Consider the following 24,179-nt stretch of genomic DNA (forward strand, 5'->3'; position numbering starts at 1 on the left):
TGCAGATGTAATAGATGCTTCGTACCTCCAGTTTCAAGTGTAATACGCTCTGGTGTGGGTCTACTAATATTTGCACTTTGGTTGGGTGAATCCCTCTCTCTCTCTCTCAGAGTACCTACCTGCATATGTACATATGTATATCTGATTCGTATGGAAAATTGGGCGACGCAGTTTATTTTTGTTTTTATCTTGGGGTAAACAATGCTAACAAGTTAGCAATCTTACGAAATCGAAATTGTTTATGTTTGGGTACGCTCTTACGTGCGGATGTTACGAAAGAAAAATATTACGATATCATAGCACATAGGAAATTACCGAAGCAAAAACCTTGTTATATAGAACAAATACCAATAGATAACCGCAATTTCATTCAGGCTTTTGCTGAAAGTTTCGAACTCATTTTCCATTCATTTCCTGAACTATTTAGAAGTGTCCAAAGTTCCAATTAATACAATTGTTCCTATAAACCGATTGCCTAATTACGTGATTCCGCACACCTCCCTTAAACTATGGGTGCATTTACCCCTCAACAATTTTCCAGACACAACACGAACTTGAAACAACCCAACAAATCGTTGTGCAATTCTATTTTGCAGTTTTGCGAGCGAGCTTAGTGAGTGAAATTTGGCGCTGGACATTGTAAATAATAATACAATGTGGAAGATAAGATAAGGAACCCGCGCAATGATAGATACCGAACCACTCAAATGTTATGCGAGGCCCAGGGGTTAGACTTTGTCACAGTCATCATTAGAATGTACGATCTATAAATAATGACAAGCCTATAAAACCCTTTCTTTGCACTAGTTCTGACGTTATCAAAGGGGCAGCTGTTTGGATTCCCTATCTAAAAAGAAATCTGTTTAAATCCCAACCAAGATGTGAATCACTTTACGAATGCATTTGCAACTGTTTTCTTGGCCTTTCCGCTGCAAGTTCTGGGAAAGTACTTACCATAAAGTGTCCAAGTTTTGGTATCTCAAACCCGGAAATGAGTGCAGTGTTCGTACATTTATTACGGTTATAATATTTACCGATTGCAGCCAGACAGACACATGGAATAGATTGGCGGAGGGTAAAGACCCCTGTCTTTTTTCAGACATTATGGGCTATCAAAATGAAATTGCATTTTACACAGATTATATATACATATGTATGTGTATTATAGGATTTCACAAGAACTGGCTGTACATTTTAAGGTCAAGATTAAATGTTACATTTCTTTGTGGAAGGTAATGAACTCTACTCTACGAAAATGTTGTATGCACAGTTTGTATAAAAATATTTATTATACACAAATTTTTGGTGGAAACGGAAATTGGTTCTTGATCAAATAGTGTTTGAAAAACCACCAATAATATTGGACCATGTGTATTGATGGAGTGTGTTCAAAGCCTTGGGAATTTTCAAGGGAATCCCATCAGTTAAGGATCCTGATCTGGAACAGGAATTTTACCAATAAAATCTTGGTTTATTATTTTAATTTTTAAAATATTTTATTATTCATTAGGAATGTGTGTGACCACACCCAACTAATTAAAATAATATTAAGTCTTGGCACTCGAAACGACATTTACGCCCACTGTGCCCACAGCACACCTACATACATACACACACACACACACACACAGCCACAGACACCCACCCATGCTGAGAACTGTTGCCGGCTCGTTTCTTTTTGTTCATGTTTTGCTGCCTTTTCGCTGTTTCTCTCCTATTCTTGCATGTGCAGCATGGCGTCGAAAACCGATGCACGTCCTCACGATGCTGTTGAAAACTCATGCACGGCCGCCACGCGGATAATTTTTGCCCGCTGCTGCTGCGCTGCCAGCGTTGCTCTTGCCCTTTTTGCAACGTATCCAGACATTGGGGGTTTGAGGCTTTTGTTTGCGGCTCGCTGCCGTTTCTGTTGGTGTTGGTCGTTGTCGAAAAAAGGGATGAAGCTTGAATTTATTGCACCGTCTAACCTCTTCGATCCCCCATCCCACCATCCCATCCCGCCATCCCGAGGAGCAGCAGCAGCAGCAACCGACGCGACGCGACGCTGACTGCAACTCTGGCTGCAGAGGAAATGCGTTAAGCGTCGCTGCCGCTTTCTTTCGGGGGGAACTCTTTCTTTCCTTTTCTTTTGCTGCATTTACCGAAATTTCGGAAATTTCTTCATTTTTGGTTCCGCCGAAAACCGAAACCGAACCGCAACAGACGGCTTCTTCAGCGCCCCGACACGTTTTATTTATGCACAATAATTTTGATTTTAATTCTTTTTCGCTCTTGTCGGACAGCGTTTTTACGGACTCTCGACGCTGTAAGCTTTCCGCCGTTATCGTCGTCACAAAAGAAATCTCAGGTCAATACACTCTTTATAATAACAAACGTACACGAGAGACGGCACTTCATTGCAGCAGTGCCGGGGGATGGGGTGGGGGTGGTTGCAGAAGGGCAATGACTGCAGCTCCAAGAATATGATCTCATGTTGGGATGGAACATTCGAGGCAGCTTCAAAAAGCAGTCGAATGGCCAAAGGGTTCCAGAAGCCGAGAATACTGGATGGGTTGGGGGATATAAGAGGTAGATGGCAGTCTCCAATTCCCAAGAATATGTTCCTAAATTGCTCTTTTGGGCGACAGAAGATCTTTCAGTATAATCGTGTGGGATAGAATAATGCAGAAAGCTCTCTCACGTGGAAATCTTGGGTTCCAGTTTTCACTCTCCTTTTCCATTGTGAACTTTGAACGGTGACAGGTACAGGTACAGATACAGCGCTACCCACCTGCTTGACTCAGAAGTGATATTCTTTGTTAACAAATCTAAAATTGAGCGGGCTCGAAAACGCAGATACATATGTACATATGTGTGTATGTACGTCATGCGGCAAATGGCGACCAACAAAACGGTATAAGAACTGGAAGCCCAAAAATCCACCAACAATTCAAAATCAACGAAATTTTCCATTTTTTTTTGTTTTAACGTGTGCGTAGATATCATAATAAAAATTTTATTGAGTAAGTTGAGCATACGAGCGAGCAGAGAGCAGCAGGCAGAAAAAAGCAATTGCCAAATACATACACACATCTATACTCGTACATAGTAGGCGTGTGCGTGAGAGGCAGCTGCTGCTGCAAATGCCGGTTAGCACAAGCAAACACACACACACACACACACACACGCAGAGCTTTCATTCTGCCCAAAGTCAATACCAACGTCAGCGCCGCTGCCGCCGTCGCTGCCACAGTCGCTGCCGCAGTCAGCTTTGTTCTCGGCGCAAAATTCGTTCGCGGCCGTTCTCGTATCTCTCGTATTTCTCGACGAACCGCGGCAGCAACAGCAAGCAACGGCAGTAACGGAACAACTTCGAGTAGTATTAGCAAGTTTTTTTAACTGTGTAACCGTGAAAAAAACAGCTGTAAATTACTGAAAAATCAATTGATCTCGTTTGCCTTAATAGAAGAAAAATTATAACCAAAAGCAGAGAAAGAAAAATCCATAAGTTCAAGGTTAGGCATACAACAACAAAAGTGCAATTTCCCAGAATATATTCATACGCGAGTGTGTGTGTAATTAATACCAAAAGACTGATTACAAACCTAATTTAACTTCCTCTAACTAAAGGGCAACAAATCAAATAAAACAGAAAATAACCCCAGTAAAGTGCACTAAAAGCCTAGAGATTTCTAAAATTCTAAAAAATAGCATACAAAAAAGTGCTACAAATCAAATGAAAAAAATAATAACAAAGAGAAGGCCTCAAAGCTCCCTTTCTCATTGCAAACCCACAAGTATATAGTAGGCCCAGCAATACATAAGTACTCGTACATATGTGTATATAACCTAGGTCAATATTGTTCATAGTGGCGTGTGAATGTGCGCAATACGGCAGAAACAGAAACAGAAACAACAAGAACCAAATCGTAGTTGCTCAGCAGATAGTAAATTCCAATCAGACAGAAACAAACACACACACACAAACACCTACTCGTGACCAGAGCCCACAGCATATACGGAAATAAATCAAAAAAAGCAACAACTCGACACAAATTTTCAGAGTTGAGCGCAAAAACGAAATACAATTTTCAACTTGATAATAATTTTATAACAATATCAAAGGCAGCAGCAGGCGAGAGGCAGCTAACGAGCCGAATCACCAGCGAGTGAAACCCGAACGGGCCGAACGTTCCCCGAACGCGTTTAAGAACCGTCTCTCTTGCTCTCGCTCTCGCTCTCGGCGATCGCTCGACTCGCTCGCAAAGACATGTTCCTGTTCTAACGGTCTGGTCTCAAACGCAAACCCGCCACAAAATATTGTTGGTCAGCGTCAAGTGCAGACGTGTTCGGCGCGACTGAAAAGAGAACATCGGCGCAGAGACGCAGCGGCAGCGATTACGATTCCCATTCCGATTCCGACTGAAGAACGCGACAAAGTGAATCAAGTTCTGGATGAGAAACACTTGCCGCTTGTCGATTCGCGGGTTTGGACGCGCGACTCCCACAAAACAATCGTAACAATAATACACACCCCCCCACCCCCACAACAAGTGTCTGAAAAATCGAAAGCAATTTCTTCGAACGTGAACCAGCCGCAAGCCAACTTTTGGGATTACCAACATTTGCCTTCAAGGAGGAAAATCAAACTGAGTTTTGTGGATTTTTCTGTTCAATTTTATGGTGAGTTTTGTTTTGGAAATTAATCCAAAAATCTCTAAAATTAAGGTTTTTATAAAGGGAATCTTTTAAAAGCGATCTTTCAACTAAACAAATTTGTCCTAGCTTCAAAAATATCTTTGTTGTCCTTTTGGAAGGACAACTTTCTTAAGCGTCCTTAAAACGACATTTTTGCTCTATATTGGCCGGAAAAATTAGTCAGTCTCATACAAATTATGCATACACTCCTCCAAAACCATATTCAAGGATAACGTACTAAAGGACAAGACCTTAGGGAAGAAATCTCCCTTCTACAAAAGAAAATACCAATTAAGTTTGTGGGTGTTTGTTACACGGAAATTGTATTGAATAACGACATTCTTTAACCTGTTTTGGCTAACCCTGCGTATACGCAATGCAAATAGAAACTCTCCTCCAGAAGAATTCCCGTTTGTGTGTCTCTGAACCTACGTCAAACCCAAAGGTATTACGTCAATGATAGGCCGAAAAAAGAGTATCATAATAGATCTATAAATGAGCAATCAGAGTAAAAATCACACATACGCCCCATGATGCATGCATGATACCCGGTGGTTATTTCATCGATTACCGCAATGCATCGCAGTAGTGACTCTTGGAAAAAAACAAAGACACACACCCCCTAAACGCGTGAAACAGGGCCACCTGTTCTAAACCGATTCCTGGGTGACTCAACTCTTAATTAGCCTAAGAATCGTCCCCCTTTTGAGTCATCATGACAGTAGGCCAATATATTCATTATAAATGTACTATATTATATCGCTCTACGAATTCGAATTTTGATAATGACTCGATGGATGTTCCAGAGGGGTTTCCTAAGTATTCGTGAGTCACCCAGTTTCGGGTGTGAGTCACTTTAAAGGGGTCTTAACCTAGCCACTTGACAGGATCATGAGACCTGCGCTATAAACGTGATAGTGCGGCCGGCCACACGCGTGATTCGTCTTGAAGATCCAACTGATAGAAATGGAGAGGTATAAATCGTTGTCATTAAGGATTACGCACTCGAACGGTGAGAGATTAAATGAATACATTATTAATATAAGTATTTTCGAGTATTACTTAATAATCAAAGCTTTAATGACGATGCGAAATCAAAGGGTTTATCGCAGTTAATCGATTAAGCTGGCTGTTTGCGATAAATTACTTTCATAAAAGACCTCATCCGAAAACTAGAAATATTCCATCTGGAAATATTCCATAATAATATGATAACCTTTTTGCCACAAATGGATCTTTTGCAGCTGCCTATCTAGTACCGAAACGCACTGTACTATTATTGTATGGCGAATTTTATCTAAAAGATATTTAGCTAATTTCGTGTCTGAAGGTCAGTGGCAGCGTCAGGCCCCGAGGGAATACATAAACAAAAACAACAAATCACGAAATAACATTAACTGGCAAAAATTTCGAGCATTTCTATCGTTTCTTTTTTTAATCTCTGGAAACTGATATTGAGGTATTTATGTGCACAGGAAATTGTTGTCGCTGGGAAACAACAGCAGCAACAAAAATCACAAAAAGTATAACGATTATCGAACAAAAGAACACAAAAGTTAATGCTGTTATCGCTATCGCGAAAAAATAATATTCGCCAGAGTTGATATACTATATATAATTTTTGCCTCTTCGTCGTTTCGGGTCGGGCTGGTCCGGGTTCTTGGGTTGTCGTAGCTGCGTTCATTCACGTTCCACCTGTTGACAGTTATCGGCGCAGTCGACTGCGGAACGCTTATCACCTGCTCCGACGATATTCAAATTGTACCTAAAAATCGTGTGGGAGCAGCTCTGCCCTTCTTTTATGAATGGAATGGCATCAGAACCGTGCTTAAATTATCTCTCTTAACTCTAGTTGGATGCCAGTTTATGAGGAAGTAGTGCTTCCCGTCGATAGCGAATCTGCTTATGTGCTGCAGTATTTTTTTTGGCTAGTCATTATGAATGGGGAAACTCATGAATTGGTGGGCGGAAATGTTTCAGATAGATAATGAATACATGTGGGTCCGATAGCTTCTATCTGGATATATCAGAATGATAAATGGGATCAAACAAGGGGGAGAGAATGAATGTTCTGTTGATCTTTGACTTATTCAAGGTTCTTTTACTATGCATTCCTTATCGAAGAAATTCAGTTCCCGAAATATGCGCAAAATCAAAGCTTCCAACTCAGTTTGTTTACCAAAAAGCTGAAGCTATCAATGAAATTGATTTGCCATTGCCAGAACCTTGACAATAGTCACGATATTATGTCATATAATTCACTCTGTTAATCATTTATCGTACTTTTCATCTTTGAACCCCGTCTTTATGGTCAAAATAATCGCTCTCACGAGTATTTTTGGCACTCTTCAGACTACAACGGGCATAGCCAATATAATTAACACCGATATTTATAGAACTCCAAGGAGCAACAAAGTTTTTCAAGTGTTTTATCTCCATCATAAAATATCATTGAAGGCACACAACCGCAGTAAAAGAAAGCCTTATCGGACTGTATAGAGAAAATGTTCATTATATTTTTGACAATTCGGTTAATTCACAAACGAAACTTCGGCCTATCATGAAGGGGGGTGGGGTGGGGTAGGAGACATCACATGACAAGCTCGTGAGCAGGAGGAAACACCGTAACCAGATAGAGGGAGACCAGAGACCTTTATTAAACACCAGACCCGACCCGACCAGCCTACCCCATTATGTTTCGTATTGAAACGCACACAGGCAACAACAATAAACATTTGTTTTTTTTTTGTTTTTTGTTTTTGGATACGAGTATCTTGCTAGGGATACATACACAGCTCTGTCGTCTCAGCGGAGTGTATTCTAACGCCAAAAAAATGAAAAAAGCCGGTTCGCAGACATGCGTAATGTTCATCGAGTATCTGTGTACACACAAATTTGTCAATGTTTGCGGGTGTGTGTGTGTGTGCTGCCAAAAAATTTGTGTATCTGTAGGCAGGCAGGCAGCAGGCACCCTCATCACGGCCTCTACTCGTTCTACCTACTGACAAATCCGCCATATTTTTATACCCCGTAGTAAGCTTGTGGATGTTGAAGGGGTGTCACCGTTTAGTGGCTTGTAACAGGAGGAGGAAAGGGTATCCGAGACCTCAAAAGGAGTGATTTGGCTAGAGAGAGAGAGAGAGAGAGGTTTTTGTGTAGTCTCATTGAAATAACGTTTATTAAACAGGCACACCTGATACCTCCAAGTAATGGGTATCGTTGAGTGCAAATACCCCATCTAATACCTCTCTTACTTGTTGTGCTTGCGTTTGCTCAAAATTGGTATCGTTGCTGGGAGCGTTTTCTTTAAAGTTTTTGTTGATTCTATTGCCTGTTTGTTTATCAAGTTCTCATGATACTCATCGTGTAGTATATGTTTGTGTGTATCCCTATTTTTCCACTCTCCCTCTCCCTCTCTATCTCTGATTTGTGGCTGTTTTTTTGGTACTTATATAAATGCTTGAAAAATACAACAACAAAATGTTGACCTTGGTTAACAAATTTTATAGCAGTTTCTGTTTTCATTCTTATTTCTTTGTTCTAATTGCCAAATGACTCGACTCGATCTTCGCCCCTCCCTCGCTCTGCCCCTCCCCCTCCCCCACCCCTATGCTATATTATTTTTTATTTTGTGCGAAAAAGTTTTCTGTGGTCAGTAATTTGTTGCTTTTTCAGTTTGGTCTTAGTTTTTATTTGGAATTTCCATTTAGAAAAAATATTTGTTGTCGCCGTGGTTTGATAACCGCCACCGTCCCATGTTCATTCTTAGAAATCCCAACAGTCAACACGTGTCGGAAATGCCTCTGATAAGGTATTCGCCCGGAAACCAGTCCATGGATACTTTGTTTTAGCTTTGAAATTCGTTGTGCAAAGAATTGGTAGAGTTTATCTTAAGATCTTATCAAAGGATTTGATCTTTGGCTCCAAAAAAAGCTGCAATTATAATAGAATATCAGTGTTTTTCTAATTCCAAAACATCTTAGAAAGAATAATGGTCTAAACAGACGTTTATGTTTGCTAAAATTAGAAAAATTTACTGTGTACCTTCGTGAATTCTATATAGAATACCTTTTTTATTCAATTATATAAAAAATATTTTCCATATGGAAGCCCTATAGGAACAATGCATGCATTGGCATTGCGTTGCGCCCTCCTCTGCCGCTGCCTCGGTCAGCGTTGCAGCTGCTGCAGTTGTGGTTCGTTCTGCTGCGCCTCTGCTCCTCGCATTTGAAGCAGCTTTGCACGCGCGTGTGTGTGTGTGTATGTATGTGTCCTTTGGCTGTGCAAAAAGAAGAAAATACAACAATAAAAATGTTTGCCAAGTTCAAGGACAAGACTGCAGCAGCGACGCGTCGCGTCACTTTTTGACGCTGGTCGTTGGCTGTACATACAAAATGGCGAGTGCCCCTCTGTGCACTGTTGCAAGCTTCGTAAGCACTCTCTCTCTCCCTCTCGCACGAAACTTTCCATTTTGTTATGCGCATTTGATTATACCCATGGGAGAGAGAGGGTATTATGTGTTCGAAGAGAAGTTTGCGACTCGAAAGAAGGAAGAACAACGGAGAAATACAGGAACAGTAGATCTGCAGGGCATATACTATGGGTTTCTATAGCAACTCTGCATTTTAAAGGGTATCACATCTTCGTGTGTTGCCCGATGTTACCCCTTCCTTGAGTGTTTTCAATTTTTGGGCTTGTCCGAGTGTTCACTGTACCGAACTTCATTTGAAGGCCACTGCTGCAGCCGTCACTGCTGCTGCAGCGCTGCCTGCCGCAGTTGCTGGAATTCAAGTTCAAGGCGGAATCGTCGGCTCTCCGCTCTGCAGTACGGCTGTCCCTCTCTGGCACTCAATTAGCAGGCGCTCACTAAAAATGAGCTGGGACTTGATTGCATTGTGCTCCGATTAAGCAAGAATAAAAGCAACAATCACACAGCGCACTGATTTCTAAGGGAGCTTGCGAAATAATACGTGTGTGGATGCTCTGTTGATAACATTTTGCCGCTTAGGTTTGGTCAGTGATAATTGAGCAAAGAACCCAAATGTCTAACCATTGATTCAGGTTTTTATTTGGCAAACAACCTGCCAAACGTGTTTTTGCCAAAAGAAAAAAAAAACACGCGATATTTCTATATGTGTTCGACGGTATATAGTAGTTTTTTGTTTTGGGGATCTCTTTTGGCGAGTGACTGTTTCGGATTCGGATTCGGATTAGTTTAAAATAAATTGCAAGAATGCCATCGGTGGACGGATGTCTCACCCCATGAATGGCCCATGACGCACTCGGGAGCTGCAAATCGTGGGTGCCGCTCACAGAAATGTAATTTTCGATGAAACACAACGGAAACGAGAACGGAAATTGAATTTCAATTGAAACAATTGGGCTTTGAAAGGAACCAACCACAAGAAGGTTTAAATAAATGCGAATTTTAAGGGATACTCGTATACATTCCCCTTTAACGAAAATAAAACACAGCGAGAGATCTCAAGCCTTCGAGGAAATGCATATCCGAACTCAAATTGAACAAAGATTGAACCAGTTTGGAAAACACACGCCCCCTGGGATACGCCTTTTCAAAAATTGTTAATCACCAAAGTTATTTTCATTGCCCGGAAGCTCCCAGATCTCATCCCCATCCCCATTTCCCCATCACTGAAACCCGTTCTGCTGCCAGAATGCAATTCCCGAAAATTTCCAAAGACCGTCTGGCACTCCCCCCACCAAAAACAAAAAATATATATCACCTGGGCCCGTCGTCCGTCTGGCGTCATTCATTTGCTGATTATTTTTAAAATGTCATAAACATGTTCATATGTACATATATGTATTTCAAATTTATTTCGAGAATAAGAACAAGCACGAAGAACGTAAAAAGTACAAAAAATGTTAAGTAAAGTGTATGTCTGCGCTCCTTCCATCCTCTTTCTTTCACCCCTTTTGCTGCTTGCAGCGGACAAAAGGAGGAAAGAAGAAAGAAAAAAGAAAACACTTGTGCATGCCGCCTCCTTTTTCGATGTTGCACCTTTCCGAGAGGGTATTATAACTTTAAGCAGAAGTTTACACCCTCAAAATTCATAGGTACTCACTACTTAAGGCTTGACAGAACCCAACGAATTTCGATCAGCATCAGATTGCATTATTTAAGGCTTTTCCCAGCCAAATTTCACTCTTTAAGGGTATCCAGAGCTTCGTTGTGGCTTCGCCTACTCTTTGAGACTGTCTCTTCTGCCTGTTGGTATTTTTTGTGGATTGTACTCGTATGTACAAGTATTTTTATTGTATTTATTTTTGAGGTTTTCACAAAATTTTATGTATTGACTGTGGTTGTTGTTGCTGCTACAGGCACGATCGTCGGGGTCTCCCCTGAAACCCCCCACAGTCCGCCAAGCAGCAGCTGAAATTTCGACAAAATGAAAGAACATCTCTCTTTCTCTCTCTCACTTACACACACCAACACATGCTCAATTTGTTTTCGGATTTCTTTTCTTTACATTTTTCGAACAAAATATCGTTGAGCTTTTTTGTTGGTGTTGTGTTGAACGAGTAGTTCGTTGACCCTTTTGTATGGCAAATGTTGGAATGAGGTTGGCTGCCTGCTGCTAGATATGTCGTTTTTCTGTGTAGGGAAGCGTTTTTCTGTGGAGCGGTTTGTATGTCCTAAAGCTTCAACGCAGTAATATTCTAGAATTTTGCAACCAAATCTTGGGAATACTCATCTTTAAAAATTATATAAATGAATAATTCTTCACACAAAAAGGTTTAAAAAAGTATGCAATGCAAAAATCGTGCACTCACACATAGAGGCCGATTCCATGCACACACCAACACTCATACAGAGGCCCTGTACTGCGTGCACTCACACACACACACACAGAGGCCTGACTGCACTGCTGCTCTGCCAGCGCCAGCTGCACAGCTAACGTTAGCAGCAGCGTCAAGCTTTTGCTGCACTCTCACACTCTCAATGTCGCCATTCGCACTCCCATACTACCACACAGTCGCCTCGCCTCGCTTCGTTTCGTTCTCGTTGTTGTCTTGAACTTGAACTACACGTGGAGGGCGTGAAAATGTTTTCGACACGCGCACGAAACAGCTCTCAGCATGGCGTTGCCATAAGGAGGCCGTGCATGAGTTTTCGACGTCAGAGACAGCAATGCGCGTGCTAGCAACATCGGCAGCAGCACTCTCCCCCTCTCCCACTCTCTCTCACTGTCTCTCTCTCTCTCTTTTTCTGGTTTGTCATGAGTAAGCCTGTTGTTGCAGCAGCAGAGCAGCGCAGCCGTGGGTGGGCCCCTGTCGCCTGCCTGGGGGAGGAGGAATGTCAAACGAAAGGGAAGGTTGTGCCTGATGCGCCATTTTCTTGCTAAAAAAAGTGAAAACCTGTCATTGGGGGTAGGTGGCTGCATGAAGCTTTAAGTTTTCCTGCAAAATTTGTTGCATTTTCCATGGAAAAATATTAAATTTCGCCAGATATCGAAATGTTGGATGATTCCATTACGCCACAATTTCTAGATCTGTCATTATATTATGTGCACGCGCGACAGCCCTCTCCATCTCTTGCTACTGTGCTCTCCCCATCCCTCTCCTCCTACTGTGCTGCGTCATTTACAGTTTGATTGTGCTCTCGACCTCTCTCTCTCACACCACACTCTCGCTCGCTGATTACTCGCCCGACGCGCTGCTTGCTTGCTTTTTGACCTAGGCCAACCGCTGTCGCCCCCACGCAAAATGTGCGTGGCCTAACAGCTGCGTCGCTGCCGAAGAGGGCAGGGGCAGCGGCAGAAGCAGAAGCAGCGGCCGCGGCAGCGCAGCCCAAAGTCAGACTTCGTGTCTAGACCTTCGCAATATAAATAAAAATATATATACTCATGTAGCCTCTACGTATACTCGTTATACACCAAAAATATAGTTTAATTTCTAGAAATATTCCATCCTAGAATATAACATTTATATTTGTAAACCAAAAAGGGTATCTAAGTAAATATTTATTATGCATATATTTGCCTTGGGAATCATCGATCTGAAGAGCTCTTGCCCCCAAAGATAGCCTTCGTTTATTGTTGTGATAGTTCCCCCAGAGATTTTCCAAGGAATCCCCATTAGCAGGGGGATTTTCCACACATAAAAACACTGCACTTCCTTATAAATGTCAACCCATGGGAATTTCCGAGCTACGCCCCTTTGCCACGAGTATCATTATCTTATCGCTCCCATAGTTTCTTCCGTTTTGAAGAGCTACAGCAAATAGTGTATTCATTGAGTATATTGAAATTTCCCACAAAGAATCGTACTAAAATGGACAACCGAACCTCTAGTTTTCTAGTTCTATCTTATCGCGTGGGCTCATCGAACTTTGTTTTTATTAAACCGAAAGCTAGTGAAAAATCATACAAATAAGTGCGCTGCGCTCCGATTGCTGTAATGGATATGCGGGGACAGAGCAGAGCACAGAAAATACCCAGAAATAAATACATAAACAAATGGTGAATGAAGCCGCGGGAGAGAGAATGAAAAAGCTTACAATTTGCTTATATTTAAATGTTCATTGACCCCATCAAAAGTCCGCGAAAGAAGAAACCCAAAACGAACACCAAGCCCAGTCACAGCCACAGACCCAGACCCAGACTCAACAAACCCCATACCATATCATACACCTACGAAAAGGTAGGGTAGCGGGCAGAGAGCGGGGGGAATCTGTAGATTTAGGTGTAGCTCCGAGGGTCGGGGTGTTTATGGAAGCTTAAGTGGATTTTGGGTGGGATATAAATAGTCACGAAGGGGGGGAAATATTTAATACTGATTAAGGGTCTAAGGTGCATAATTAGTTTAGCTTTATGATTTAATAATCCGTAGCTAAGCAACGTATTAGGTATTTAATGGAACGTTTTTGGGAAGTATGGATGATTTGAGTACTATTTCTGTATGTATATTTCATTTGGATTCGATTTTCTACCACTTTTTCTACGATTTTCTTCTACGATTTTCTTCTACCACTAGAATGCAGAGGAAACTGTTGAAAACTGGCAAATTTTCATTAAAATACTTCTTTTGGAAGTACATCTTATTATCCATCCAAAACATAAGTTATCTCTTTTATAAAAGGTCTTCCCGTCAAGCAACTTTACTGATCTATCCAAACATGATCATTAAAACCCACCGTCCTACACCTCATACCTTATACGCCCAGCTACAACACGATCCCAAGACCAGTTTCAAAAGCCGCTCCATTTCAGAGCTATCCCAACAAAATAACGGCACTTCGACTCGGTCAATATGGCGGCGAGAGATATGAGACAGAAGCGGGAGACTTCTCCGCCACTTCTCTCTTTCCTAGTATCTCTATCTCTGCTCGGCAACAACGAACCATCCACCCATCCATCCTAACATCCGATCATTGACCGTGCCATGCGTTGCACGGTGCACGGGGCTTTTGGTTTGCTTTCAACCTCATAATAGATAAATGTATTTTTCCTATGAAGCATTTTCGGTGTTTTGTTGTTCTGGTCTTACCTTCAGAAACTACAGAGATGGTGGAGAGAGGGGAGAGGAGAGCAGAGCAGAGCAGAGCGGAGCGATCGTTTCCCCACACAGAGATACTCTCGTATACCCACACAGAAATAGTTTTTGTGTCGAATGTTAATGAACTTTTGCGCTAGTTTTAACGTACAGCCCGAATAAACATCACAACAACAACAACAAAAAAGCTGACAAAAGTTTTTTGAACTTGCCTTCCACACAAAAAAGTTTTTTGAACATTTGCTTTTTGTTCTCCGGTTGTTTCTGTCTTTTTCTTTTGGGAGGGTTTCTCATATTTTTTGAGTTGTCGAAGGTGGAACTTGGTCGTTGGCTTTCTATAGATAGATATCTGGTGAGGAGAGATCTATGAGGTGGGGAGAACGAACACCAATGAGTTATTAGTTGTGGGATCTACAGTGAAAGTAAAGTGAAGCGTGGAAATAGAACAGATAATCCTCAGGGAAAAGTAAGGATATAGATATGATGGGTAAATCCCTAGAGAAAAGTACAAGTAAAAGATTATTTTCTAATAATTCTCATATGTATATCTCTGCGATTAGCTTTCTGTTCTATAAATGTACTTTGAGACGCTATAAATACCATTCATATACAACAAATTAATGAAAGTACTTGTGATGCTATCTATATTATCGGCTAATTACCAGCTTTACGATCATAATAGCGTTTTATGATCTCGAAAAATCCCACACTTCAAACGACATTGTGCAAGGCATACGCATATGCCATATATAAACCCCAGCCATAGGATCTTTATCCACAAACGGTTTGCACTATAGTCGAATGCTATTTTTGGTCTTTATTTATTATGTATTTTGTTTTTTGGGGGAATGTTGCTTTTAGATACCGGAATTATATAGATTAAAACCGCCAGAGTCATCATGACTAAGACAGATTGCGAAATAAGCTGAGATAAGAATTTGATTTATTTTATAATGACTCATTTCATTCCGTACTCCAGCACCGAATCATAGGGAATTTATTCTGGTGGTCTGACCAGAAATTCCCCTGCAACTCACTCAAACGCACTCAAAAATGTCCCTCTTCGAACATTCAACGCTCAAACAATTTTCCAATTTGAAGGGAAATTTCAGATCAAATGGGAACATTTTCTTGTTGGTTTTTTGGTGGTTGGTTTTTCCTGTTTTCGGGTTTTGGGGGGTTCGAGGCAGATTTTTCGGCCACTCACCCACCAGTCTCCGTTGCAACATCAGACCTAGAACTACATAGATACGCGTGCGGCAATGTGAACACTCCCGGTACTCCCCGGTTTTCGACTCATCTGAGATCCATATCCCAGTGGCGGTTGCGGTTTGCGGTGGCGGTTGCGGTTGCTGTGCGGTGCAAAGTGTGTGTATCGACAAAAATGACTGATTTCTCAATGAACGATATCTTGAGATCGTTTAGAAAAATGCGCATGAACAAGAGCACCGGTCAGGGCGGACACCACCAGTATCATCATCCCCAGCAGCGGCAGCAGCAGCAGAATCATCCTCAGAATATCCAGGCCTATCAGCACACCTATCCCGTGCAACAGTCCAAGGATTTGAAGAAAATCATCAAAATCATTAAGAAGAATCTGATCAAAGAGAAAATCACTCGGCAAATGAAGATTCTTGTTTAAAAGAACGAAATAAATCCATAAATTATAAACAACTAAATAACTTTTTAAAACTAATAAATCTGAAAAAAAAAACTTAGAATAAAACCTAGTATAATCTTATGAAAAACCAAGGACTGATGGAACAAACAAACTGACTAAAATGCTGCTAAAGTCTGATTTTTATAAACCCCAATGAACGAATCAATTTTATATGGACTTTATCACTATTTAAACGAAAAGATCTCCTAACGCAAGAACCTGATGGAACTGAAAACTGGAAAAGATTTACACTTTTCCCGGCGAACAATGAATGGACTTTAGAAATCAATCAAAAAAACCCCCACTATACCATTAAGACTCGAAGATGACTGAAAGCAAGAATGACGCAAAAACTTGGGCCACCAAGCAGATATGGATTAAAGATGTGCTCCACAAATCGGGCACTGAACTGGTGGATATATCCAAGTCCAAGCCAAAGTCGGGCCCCGTCGCTGCCCCCAAGAAATCGAATGCAAAAGGTAAAACGCGAAAGAAGGTTCGGGAAAAGTTTGCTGCCGGAAAAGTTTAGGGCTCCCCCGTTCACCGCGCGACGCCATTTTGTTTTGGTATACGCTGTTCCGTTACTGGGGGGGGAGGTGTGTGTGTGTGGGGGGTTTATTTTATCATAACAGTAAACAAAAAGTGAGAGGGAGAGAGCCGCGTCAAAGCGAAAGAGAGCCATGGCAAAGCCGGTTGGAAAGCTTCAGGTCTTTTTTGAAAATATCCCTGAAAAGGGAAATTTTTCTATAATGCGTAATTCTGAATGAAAATGCCTCCCCAGTTTCGCTCTGCCTCTGCCTCTCTCTGTCAAGTTTTCTTGGGTTCTGGGAAAACCCCGGCCGGCAATAACAAGAAAAAGTGCGTAGTAGGAACGTAATAGGGTGGGTTTTCCCTTGCCCCCCGCACTACCCCTTTTCCACTCACGCTCTAGAGGCTTTTCCCAACCACCCGTACATGTGTACCTCATTATAAATGGTATCGCACATTTGGAGGGGGGTTTTTTTGCGTTGTTACATTTATTTTTTATTTTTCCGTGACGCAGGATCTCGGGATCAATGGGAACGGAACCTGTAAAGCAGGTTCATTGGGTTTTCTGGACTTGCGAAAAGGTTGAAAATGATAGAATAGATAGGTAGTTTAACAAGTAGTATCTTTGATTAAGAAATTCAACCAGCAAGTAGTACCCCTAATGCTAATCCCCCTTCTCTTTATCCCCTCTCGCTCTCTTCAGATTCAGCCACAACCAATATGGTCTACTATCCCGCTAACCAGCTGCTCATAAAAACGGAGCAACCCGCCCAAACGCAATTCTGCCTGCAGGTGCCGCCCCCATTGACGGCGACGCCAAGTGCGGGCATTGGTGGGGCGCCACTGGGCGGACAGCAGGAGCACTACGAGCTGCTGCAGACGCCGCAGCAGCGACAAATGCAACTGCAGCAGCAGCAGTCCCAGGAACAACAGCAATTTGTTAGCTACAGCTATCAGCTGGCGTTACAACAGCAGCATGAAAGTATTACAACAACAACAACGACGCCACACGCAGCATCCTCCGCAGCAGCAGCAGCACAGCGCGTCAAGACAGAGCCTCCGCCAAGCGCCAGCTACAGCGCTGCCACTGCGCAGCCGCGCAAGCAGAACGGCACGAAGCCACAGTTCAAGTGCGAACAGTGCGGCATGACGTTCGGCAGCAAATCGGCCCACACTTCGCACACGAAGTCGCATGCGAAGAATGCCGAAATGGCACTGCATGGAGCGGGAGGAGCACCCGGCCACGCATCCACATCGCCGCCCATCGAACTGAACGAAGCGGGTCTGCCGGTGGGCATACCCAAGAGTCCGACCATCAAGCCGCTGGCGAATGTGGCCGCCGGAGCGGATCCGTACCAGTGCAATGTGTGCCAGAAGACATTCGCGGTGCCCGCGAGGCTGGTAAGTCGTGTGACTGCTCTCTCCGAAAGAGTATCCCCAGTTAATACTTTCTCTTTGCCATCTTTAGATCCGTCACTATCGCACCCATACCGGAGAACGTCCCTTCGAGTGCGAATTCTGCCACAAGCTATTCAGCGTCAAGGAGAACCTCCAGGTGCACCGTCGCATCCACACCAAGGAGCGTCCGTACAAGTGTGATGTATGCGGCAGGGCCTTTGAGCATTCGGGAAAGCTGCATCGCCACATGCGTATCCATACGGGAGAGCGGCCGCACAAGTGCTCCGTCTGTGAGAAGACCTTCATCCAATCCGGACAGCTGGTGATCCACATGCGCACCCATACGGGCGAGAAGCCGTACAAGTGCCCGGAGCCGGGCTGCGGCAAGGGATTCACCTGCTCCAAACAGCTCAAGGTGCACTCCCGCACGCACACGGGCGAGAAGCCCTATCACTGCGACATCTGCTTCCGGGATTTTGGGTACAATCACGTGCTGAAGCTGCATCGCGTGCAACACTACGGATCCAAGTGCTACAAGTGCACCATCTGCGACGAGACGTTCAAGAACAAGAAGGAGATGGAGGCCCACATCAAGGGGCATGCCAACGAGATACCCGACGATGAGGCCGAGGCGGCAGGTGCAACGGCAGTGGGTTCCACCTCCTCCGCATCGTCGTCGTCCTCGCAGGGACTCACCAGCAATTCTGAGAGCAGCAATAATTCTCCCCCAAGCTCTCCGCCGGCAGTGAAGAAGCCTCGCCAACCACGTCAGCCTCGTGCAGTCAAGGCGGCCGTCACTGGAGTGCCAGTTCTTTCGGCCCCACTATCGCCCAGCTCTCCCAGTTCCACGTACTCGCCATCCGCCAGCAGCCTGGCCTCACCGCCGCCATCCGCAGTCCAATATCTGCCCGCCGTGCCATTGGACACGGATGCACTGAGTCGGGACAGTGGCGTCTCCAGTGCCCAGCCCGCCCCCAGCAGCTATACGGACGAGGAGTTGCCCACGGATCTGAGCATGCAACAGAATCAGAGCCAGAGCCAGAGCCAGCCGCCAGCACCGATGGTCTACCAGCCCTACCAGGCGACGCCCAGTTTAGTGGAGCTACAGCCACAGGCACAGCCCCTGACCATCAATCCTGCACTGCTCGAGGCGGCCAGTATTGCACGTCAGGATGAGGACCATGTCAACGACGAGGATGTCCATGCCGCTGCCTGGCAAATGATGCAACTGCGCCGTGGACATGCTGCTTCACCTCCTCCAGAGGCAGTGCCACAGCCACAGCCAACGCCATCGCCACAGCCCACGCTGCATGTCAGCGATCTGGCGGCCAACTACGACGATACCCACGAGGCCACCGTGCTCATCGAGCACTTTAAGCGTGGCGATCTGGCACGTCATGGCCTGCACAAAGGCTACGCGCCTGTGCCCAAGTATGAGTAAGTATTGAAGCTACAATCTCCTCCAGAAACAGGCATACTAATAACGAACCTCTCCCCACAGATCTGCCCTTCCAAATCCCGACATTGTGCGCCGCGTGGAGGCAGCCATTGGTCTGCGATCCAGCACAGAGTCGCCTGAGCGCAGCTCCTCGCCGGAAAGCGATTCCCTGATGATGGCCGATCGGAATGTGATGACGCTGCCGCTGAGGAAGCGCAAGCACTACATGAACAAGGGCGATGGCACGGCATGCCAGGCTGATAGTAGCCACAACAGCCAGGCGGCGCTGGGGGGAGCAGGAGATGGCGCCACATCGGCTACGACGACCTTAACGGATGCCATCAATAACTCCAAGGTGATGAGGATGAACTCTGTCATACAGTTCGCCAAGGCCTCGTAGTGGGGCCCTCCACTCCCCAAAAAATCAGCATAAAGACTGTCCAGCAAATTCTAACTGAAATTAGTTTTAATTTTCCTTTTGAGGTTCGCGAGGTTCGAGGTTCGACGAGGAGATGGCATCTATGAATGGTAGATCTCTCGTCTGGAATGGAATTGTTTTCTAGCAGCGAAAAAGAAAATGCCAAAAGTATTATAAAAAAAGAAGTTGATGAAAAATTTGTTTTAAAATTAATATTACTCCCCAATCGCACGATCGATTTTTGTTGAATGTTTGTTTTGAAAGAATTTTAATGAATTGATTTGGCAGTTAGTATATCGTTTATGTTGTCCCCCCTCCCCTGTGTTTTTAATTAGTCAAATTGCAACAATTGGCATTGTCGGTATTAGGAGTTAGCATCACTACTTTAAAACGAATCGTATTTAAGAACGCTAAACGAGGATCCAACCATTAAAACCATACAAAATACAGCCCCTAAACAATAATAAGCTACGTGCATGATTATACATATATACATAAAAATATACATAATGATAATGAGATATGTATGCAAGATAAGGGCCATATTGGCACATAATATACATACATACATATACCTATAATTCTAAAGACCTATTTATTACTGAGAAACAAAACATTAAACCTCTGCTCGCCAAAACTATACTGCATCGAGAAAGAAGAAGGATTTTGCGTTAATTTTTCGCTTAGCCCAGGTCCCAAGTGATGGACGGATCTATTCAATGGATAGGTTCGAGCTCTTAAAATCCCCTTGATCTGGATCTTGGAAGTCATTCAAACAAGATTCTTTTTTCTTGGTGTTCGCACTCCTATCGCCCTGAAAAGAAAAGCCCCAGCCACCCATTATCCTGATCATAATCAATTCATCCGATTCCCTTTTAACCACAATTTGATATGCATTTTATATTTTATATACAACATACATAATAAATATTTAAACGAAATCAAAGTCATTGAATAACAAACATAAATGCTAAACGAAAAAATTCAAAAATATACAATACGGAGAATATTGAACTGATAAGCAAGGAGCAAGCAAGAATAATTAAGTTAATGAAACACAAACATAACATTTACCAATAACAAAATCAGAAGATTACATTTGCAAAAACATATATTCTAAGTGCGTCAGATACATAATTTTTTGTAAACGCTAAGTTAATAATTTAGTTATAAATTGTAGCATCAAATATTGCAAGTAAAAAGCGCAGAATGAAAACAAACAAAAATTACAAAAAAAAATAATTCAATAAAAATGAAGCGTAAAATTATATTTAAATGATATATGGGTACATTTGGAGGGTTGAATGTGGAGAATTGTGAGTCCAAATTCGAATGATTTGAATCTACTGTAGATTATGGCTTAAATCTAACAGACAAAGGTCGTTTTATTCAACATCAGTGATAAGAGTAGGCAACTCTTAAAAACTTCAAATAAATACTAAATTCAAAAAGGCTTTTTGCCACGATGAGAGATATTAAATCAATATTATTATATAGCCGTTGCGCTAAAGCGCTTTTTATCGTGATTTTGATCACATTGTATATTCTCTTATTCACTTATTTTGGTAACCAAAACGATTATAAAAGTTTCGAGGCAAAACATTTTATGGAAAACAAAGAGGATGCCAATACCACACGACAACCAAAGAGTACGACAGCAAATATTGTAGAGGAAAAATATTTTGTGAATACTTACGGATGTCACATGGAAGCAATGAAACCTCTGGCGACTCGTGTCCTGCCGTACATCCATCGATTGAGCACAGTTGTATGCCCCAGGGTACAGCTACTGACAACCAAGATTGTTCAGGGCAAGAATTACCTGTTCTTCAATCACTCCGTGCCGGAGTTACGCTCCTGTTGTGGCGTGAAATACCTCACCGATGTCAGTTGCGCATATGTGCGATTTGTACGAAAGGACGATGTTCGCAACAAAAGAATAGGCCAGCAATATTTCCGTTTAAGCACGAAAAGGAGATACCTTGAGGTGGGAACTGGCGTTCAGTATTTTTGGATTCGATGTAGCGCATATGGAAAAATTATCTATAATGATACCCTGTTTTTCCTGCCACCGCCACCGCCGAAGAAGGAAAATCGGAAGCCGCGTACCCATGAAAAACTCTCCGTCATGATTTTGGGCATTGACTCGTTGTCGCACATGCACTATCTGCGCTCCTTTCCAGAGGTGGCGACCTTTATTGATAGACTGCCGCATACCGAGTTCTGGGGCTACAACCGCATTGGACGCAACACCTATGCCAATATGCTTCGCCTCTTGACCGGCCGGAGCCCTAAAGAACTGAATGGGACCTGCCATTCAGGAAACAAAACCTTCGATAGATGTCGGTTTTTGTGGGATGATTTCAAGGCGGCAGGGTACACGACCAGCTATGGGGAGGACAGCGATCAGCATGACATATTAACTATGCATGGGGGGGGATTTAAAAAACAACCCACGGAGTTTTATTTACGCCCCGTGATGCAGAATATACGACAGCGCACCCATTATGAGGCCAGGACGTTGGGTAAGCTGTATATATCTATGGAGTGCACCGCTGGACGCCTGTATGAGGATGTTCTCTATGAATTCATCTACAAGCTAATGCCGCACATGAGACAGAAGCCATCATTCTCCTTATTTTGGAAAGCATCGGGCGTCCATGACTATTTCAACTATGCCCGGACAATAGACAAGGACTTTGTGAGGATATTGCGTGAGCTGCAGGAACAGGGTATCATGAATCACACCCTGATCCTGCTGATGTCCGATCACGGGCTAAGATTCCAGGGCACCGACTGTGAGGGTGTCGATTTCACGCAAACATTTCAGGGCATGGAGGAGATCTCACAGCCATTGCTGATAGCCCTCTACCCCGAATGGATGACCGAAAGGTTTCCCTTGGCCATGGCCAATCTTCAGCAAAATGCCCACAGTCTCCTTACAACATTCGATCTGCATGAAACCCTCAAAGATGTCCTCCACTTGGAGCAGTTGAGCGACTATCAAGTGAAGGATCGAACGTTCAGTTTGGATAACGATCGCGGCATCAGTTTGTTTCTTCCGATTCCGGATGAAAGGAACTGCACCACCGCCCAGATACCAGGCCACTTTTGTCTCTGTTTCAAACTACGGCGGATATCCCCCAACGAGAGTTCTGTTCAAAAGGCAGCACAGTTCGTGCTTGACAGCATCAATGACCTAATCAAACCCTATCCCCAGTGTCAGTCGTTGAGGTTGGTGAAAGTTCTGGCCGCCTATAACCTAAGCGGTAGAAGGCAGAAAAACATAAAACATGCTATACCCAAGGCTCCCTATTATCCACGTACCACAAAGAAGGGGAAAAAGGTAGACTACGTTGCAAGTGATAACGATGGACGAGCTGTTCATAAGATAAGGGTACGTCTGAGTGCCAGACCTGGTGAGGGACGGTTCGATGCCAGCGTAGTGCTCAGGCCACGGATGAGACTAGATGGTCCTGTGACGCGAACTGACAAATATAAGAGTAAATCTTATTGCGTCAACGATTATGGCATTGAAATGTTTTGCAATTGTTTGTAATTTGTTCAAAATAAGTCGTTTATAAATGTTTTACGTATGTGATGGTTTACAGAGTTTTTAAAGAGCAAAAGATACGAATTAGCTGAGAGTTCCACTTCGAATGATGCCCTCCACAATTCCATGTGTTTTGAAAAGATAGTCACCTTTTTAATAGATTGTTGGCAAGGCTAATAGGAACCTTTTCTACAATAAAGTTGACTGTATAATAAAATAAAACTTGCATTGTAGGGATATGAGCGGTTCGTGGCTTGTGGTTTGTTCCAAGAAGGCAAAATAAGGAATTATCGATGCGATTGCTCATGGGGGACTACTCATGAGAATCTACAGCCATCCACAGTGAAATTGTAGAGAAATGCTTTAAATCCACTGAACTGTTTATGCAATCCATCATTTAGCTAAAATATTATGGTTCAAATATATTTATCAAACATATCCATGTGTTTGCAAAAGCTAGTCATCTTCCGGCAAGGGCAGAACCTCTGTTAATAGATTGTTGAGCAGACTAAAAGGAACCTTATCCATAAAGACATAAAGACTGATTGGACTGGATCAAAAACTTCCAGAATACGGTCATGCATGTTTTATATTTGTGGTCCTTTCCAATAAAGTCAAAAAAGTAATTTGCAACAGGGGTAGTAGGGGTTACCCTACGGCTTTTCAGGAACTTACAGTCATCAATAGTGTAATTGTAGAGAAATGGCTTGTATGCACTGAGTCGCTTATATAATGCAGTGTTGACCTGAAATATGTATATCTTCAATATACAATACAACACATACGTTTCATAGAGTTTGTGTGTACTTGTACCATTAAATTCTTAAGTGCACTTTTACAGACCAGTATTTGTACATAGGTCCTATCTATCGACTTTAAATAACAATAGTCTACTACGCTGTATTCCTTATCGAAAGTATTCCATTTGACGTTGGTAAACTCAAATTTTGCCGAGATCTTGAAGATTTTTAAATACTTAAGGGATTAAAAT

General features: G+C 43.0%; 3 protein-coding genes across 3 annotated transcripts; all 3 read left to right on the forward strand.

Annotated features, from left to right (window-relative positions):
* Nucleotides 1-4,086: 4,086 nt before the first annotated feature.
* Nucleotides 4,087-20,854, forward strand: LOC6589695 (Krueppel homolog 1). The gene is made up of 4 exons (XM_026988184.1): nt 4,087-4,662; nt 17,085-17,782; nt 17,850-19,216; nt 19,281-20,854. Exons 2-4 carry the CDS (start codon nt 17,102-17,104, stop codon nt 19,615-19,617), a joined length of 2,385 nt encoding a protein of 794 aa, XP_026843985.1. The 5' UTR covers nt 4,087-4,662; nt 17,085-17,101; the 3' UTR covers nt 19,618-20,854.
* Nucleotides 15,570-15,835, forward strand: LOC6589696. The gene has a single exon (XM_002014175.2). It carries the CDS (start codon nt 15,578-15,580, stop codon nt 15,833-15,835), a length of 258 nt encoding a protein of 85 aa, XP_002014211.2. The 5' UTR covers nt 15,570-15,577.
* A 495-nt stretch (nt 20,855-21,349) lies between the features above and the next one.
* LOC6589694 lies at nt 21,350-23,194 on the forward strand. Its single transcript, XM_002014173.2, has one exon. It carries the CDS (start codon nt 21,350-21,352, stop codon nt 23,192-23,194), a length of 1,845 nt encoding a protein of 614 aa, XP_002014209.2.
* The last annotated feature ends 985 nt before the right edge of the window (nt 23,195-24,179 follow it).

This window comes from Drosophila persimilis, unplaced genomic scaffold (genome assembly GCF_003286085.1).
Source record: "Drosophila persimilis strain 14011-0111.01,24,50 unplaced genomic scaffold, DperRS2 tig00000191-arrow-pilon, whole genome shotgun sequence".
Taxonomy (NCBI): domain Eukaryota; kingdom Metazoa; phylum Arthropoda; class Insecta; order Diptera; family Drosophilidae; genus Drosophila; species Drosophila persimilis.

Bases quoted from the DNA above. Each gene is read 5' to 3' on its own strand.
- LOC6589696 (XM_002014175.2), top strand. From the start codon at position 15,578: ATGACTGATTTCTCAATGAACGATATCTTGAGATCGTTTAGAAAAATG.
- LOC6589695 (XM_026988184.1), top strand. From the start codon at position 17,102: ATGGTCTACTATCCCGCTAACCAGCTGCTCATAAAAACGGAGCAACCC. The intron at 17,783-17,849 runs GTAAGTCGTGTG...TGCCATCTTTAG, and splicing joins TCGCGGTGCCCGCGAGGCTG to ATCCGTCACTATCGCACCCA. The intron at 19,217-19,280 runs GTAAGTATTGAA...CTCTCCCCACAG, and splicing joins GCGCCTGTGCCCAAGTATGA to ATCTGCCCTTCCAAATCCCG.
- LOC6589694 (XM_002014173.2), top strand. From the start codon at position 21,350: ATGAAACCTCTGGCGACTCGTGTCCTGCCGTACATCCATCGATTGAGC.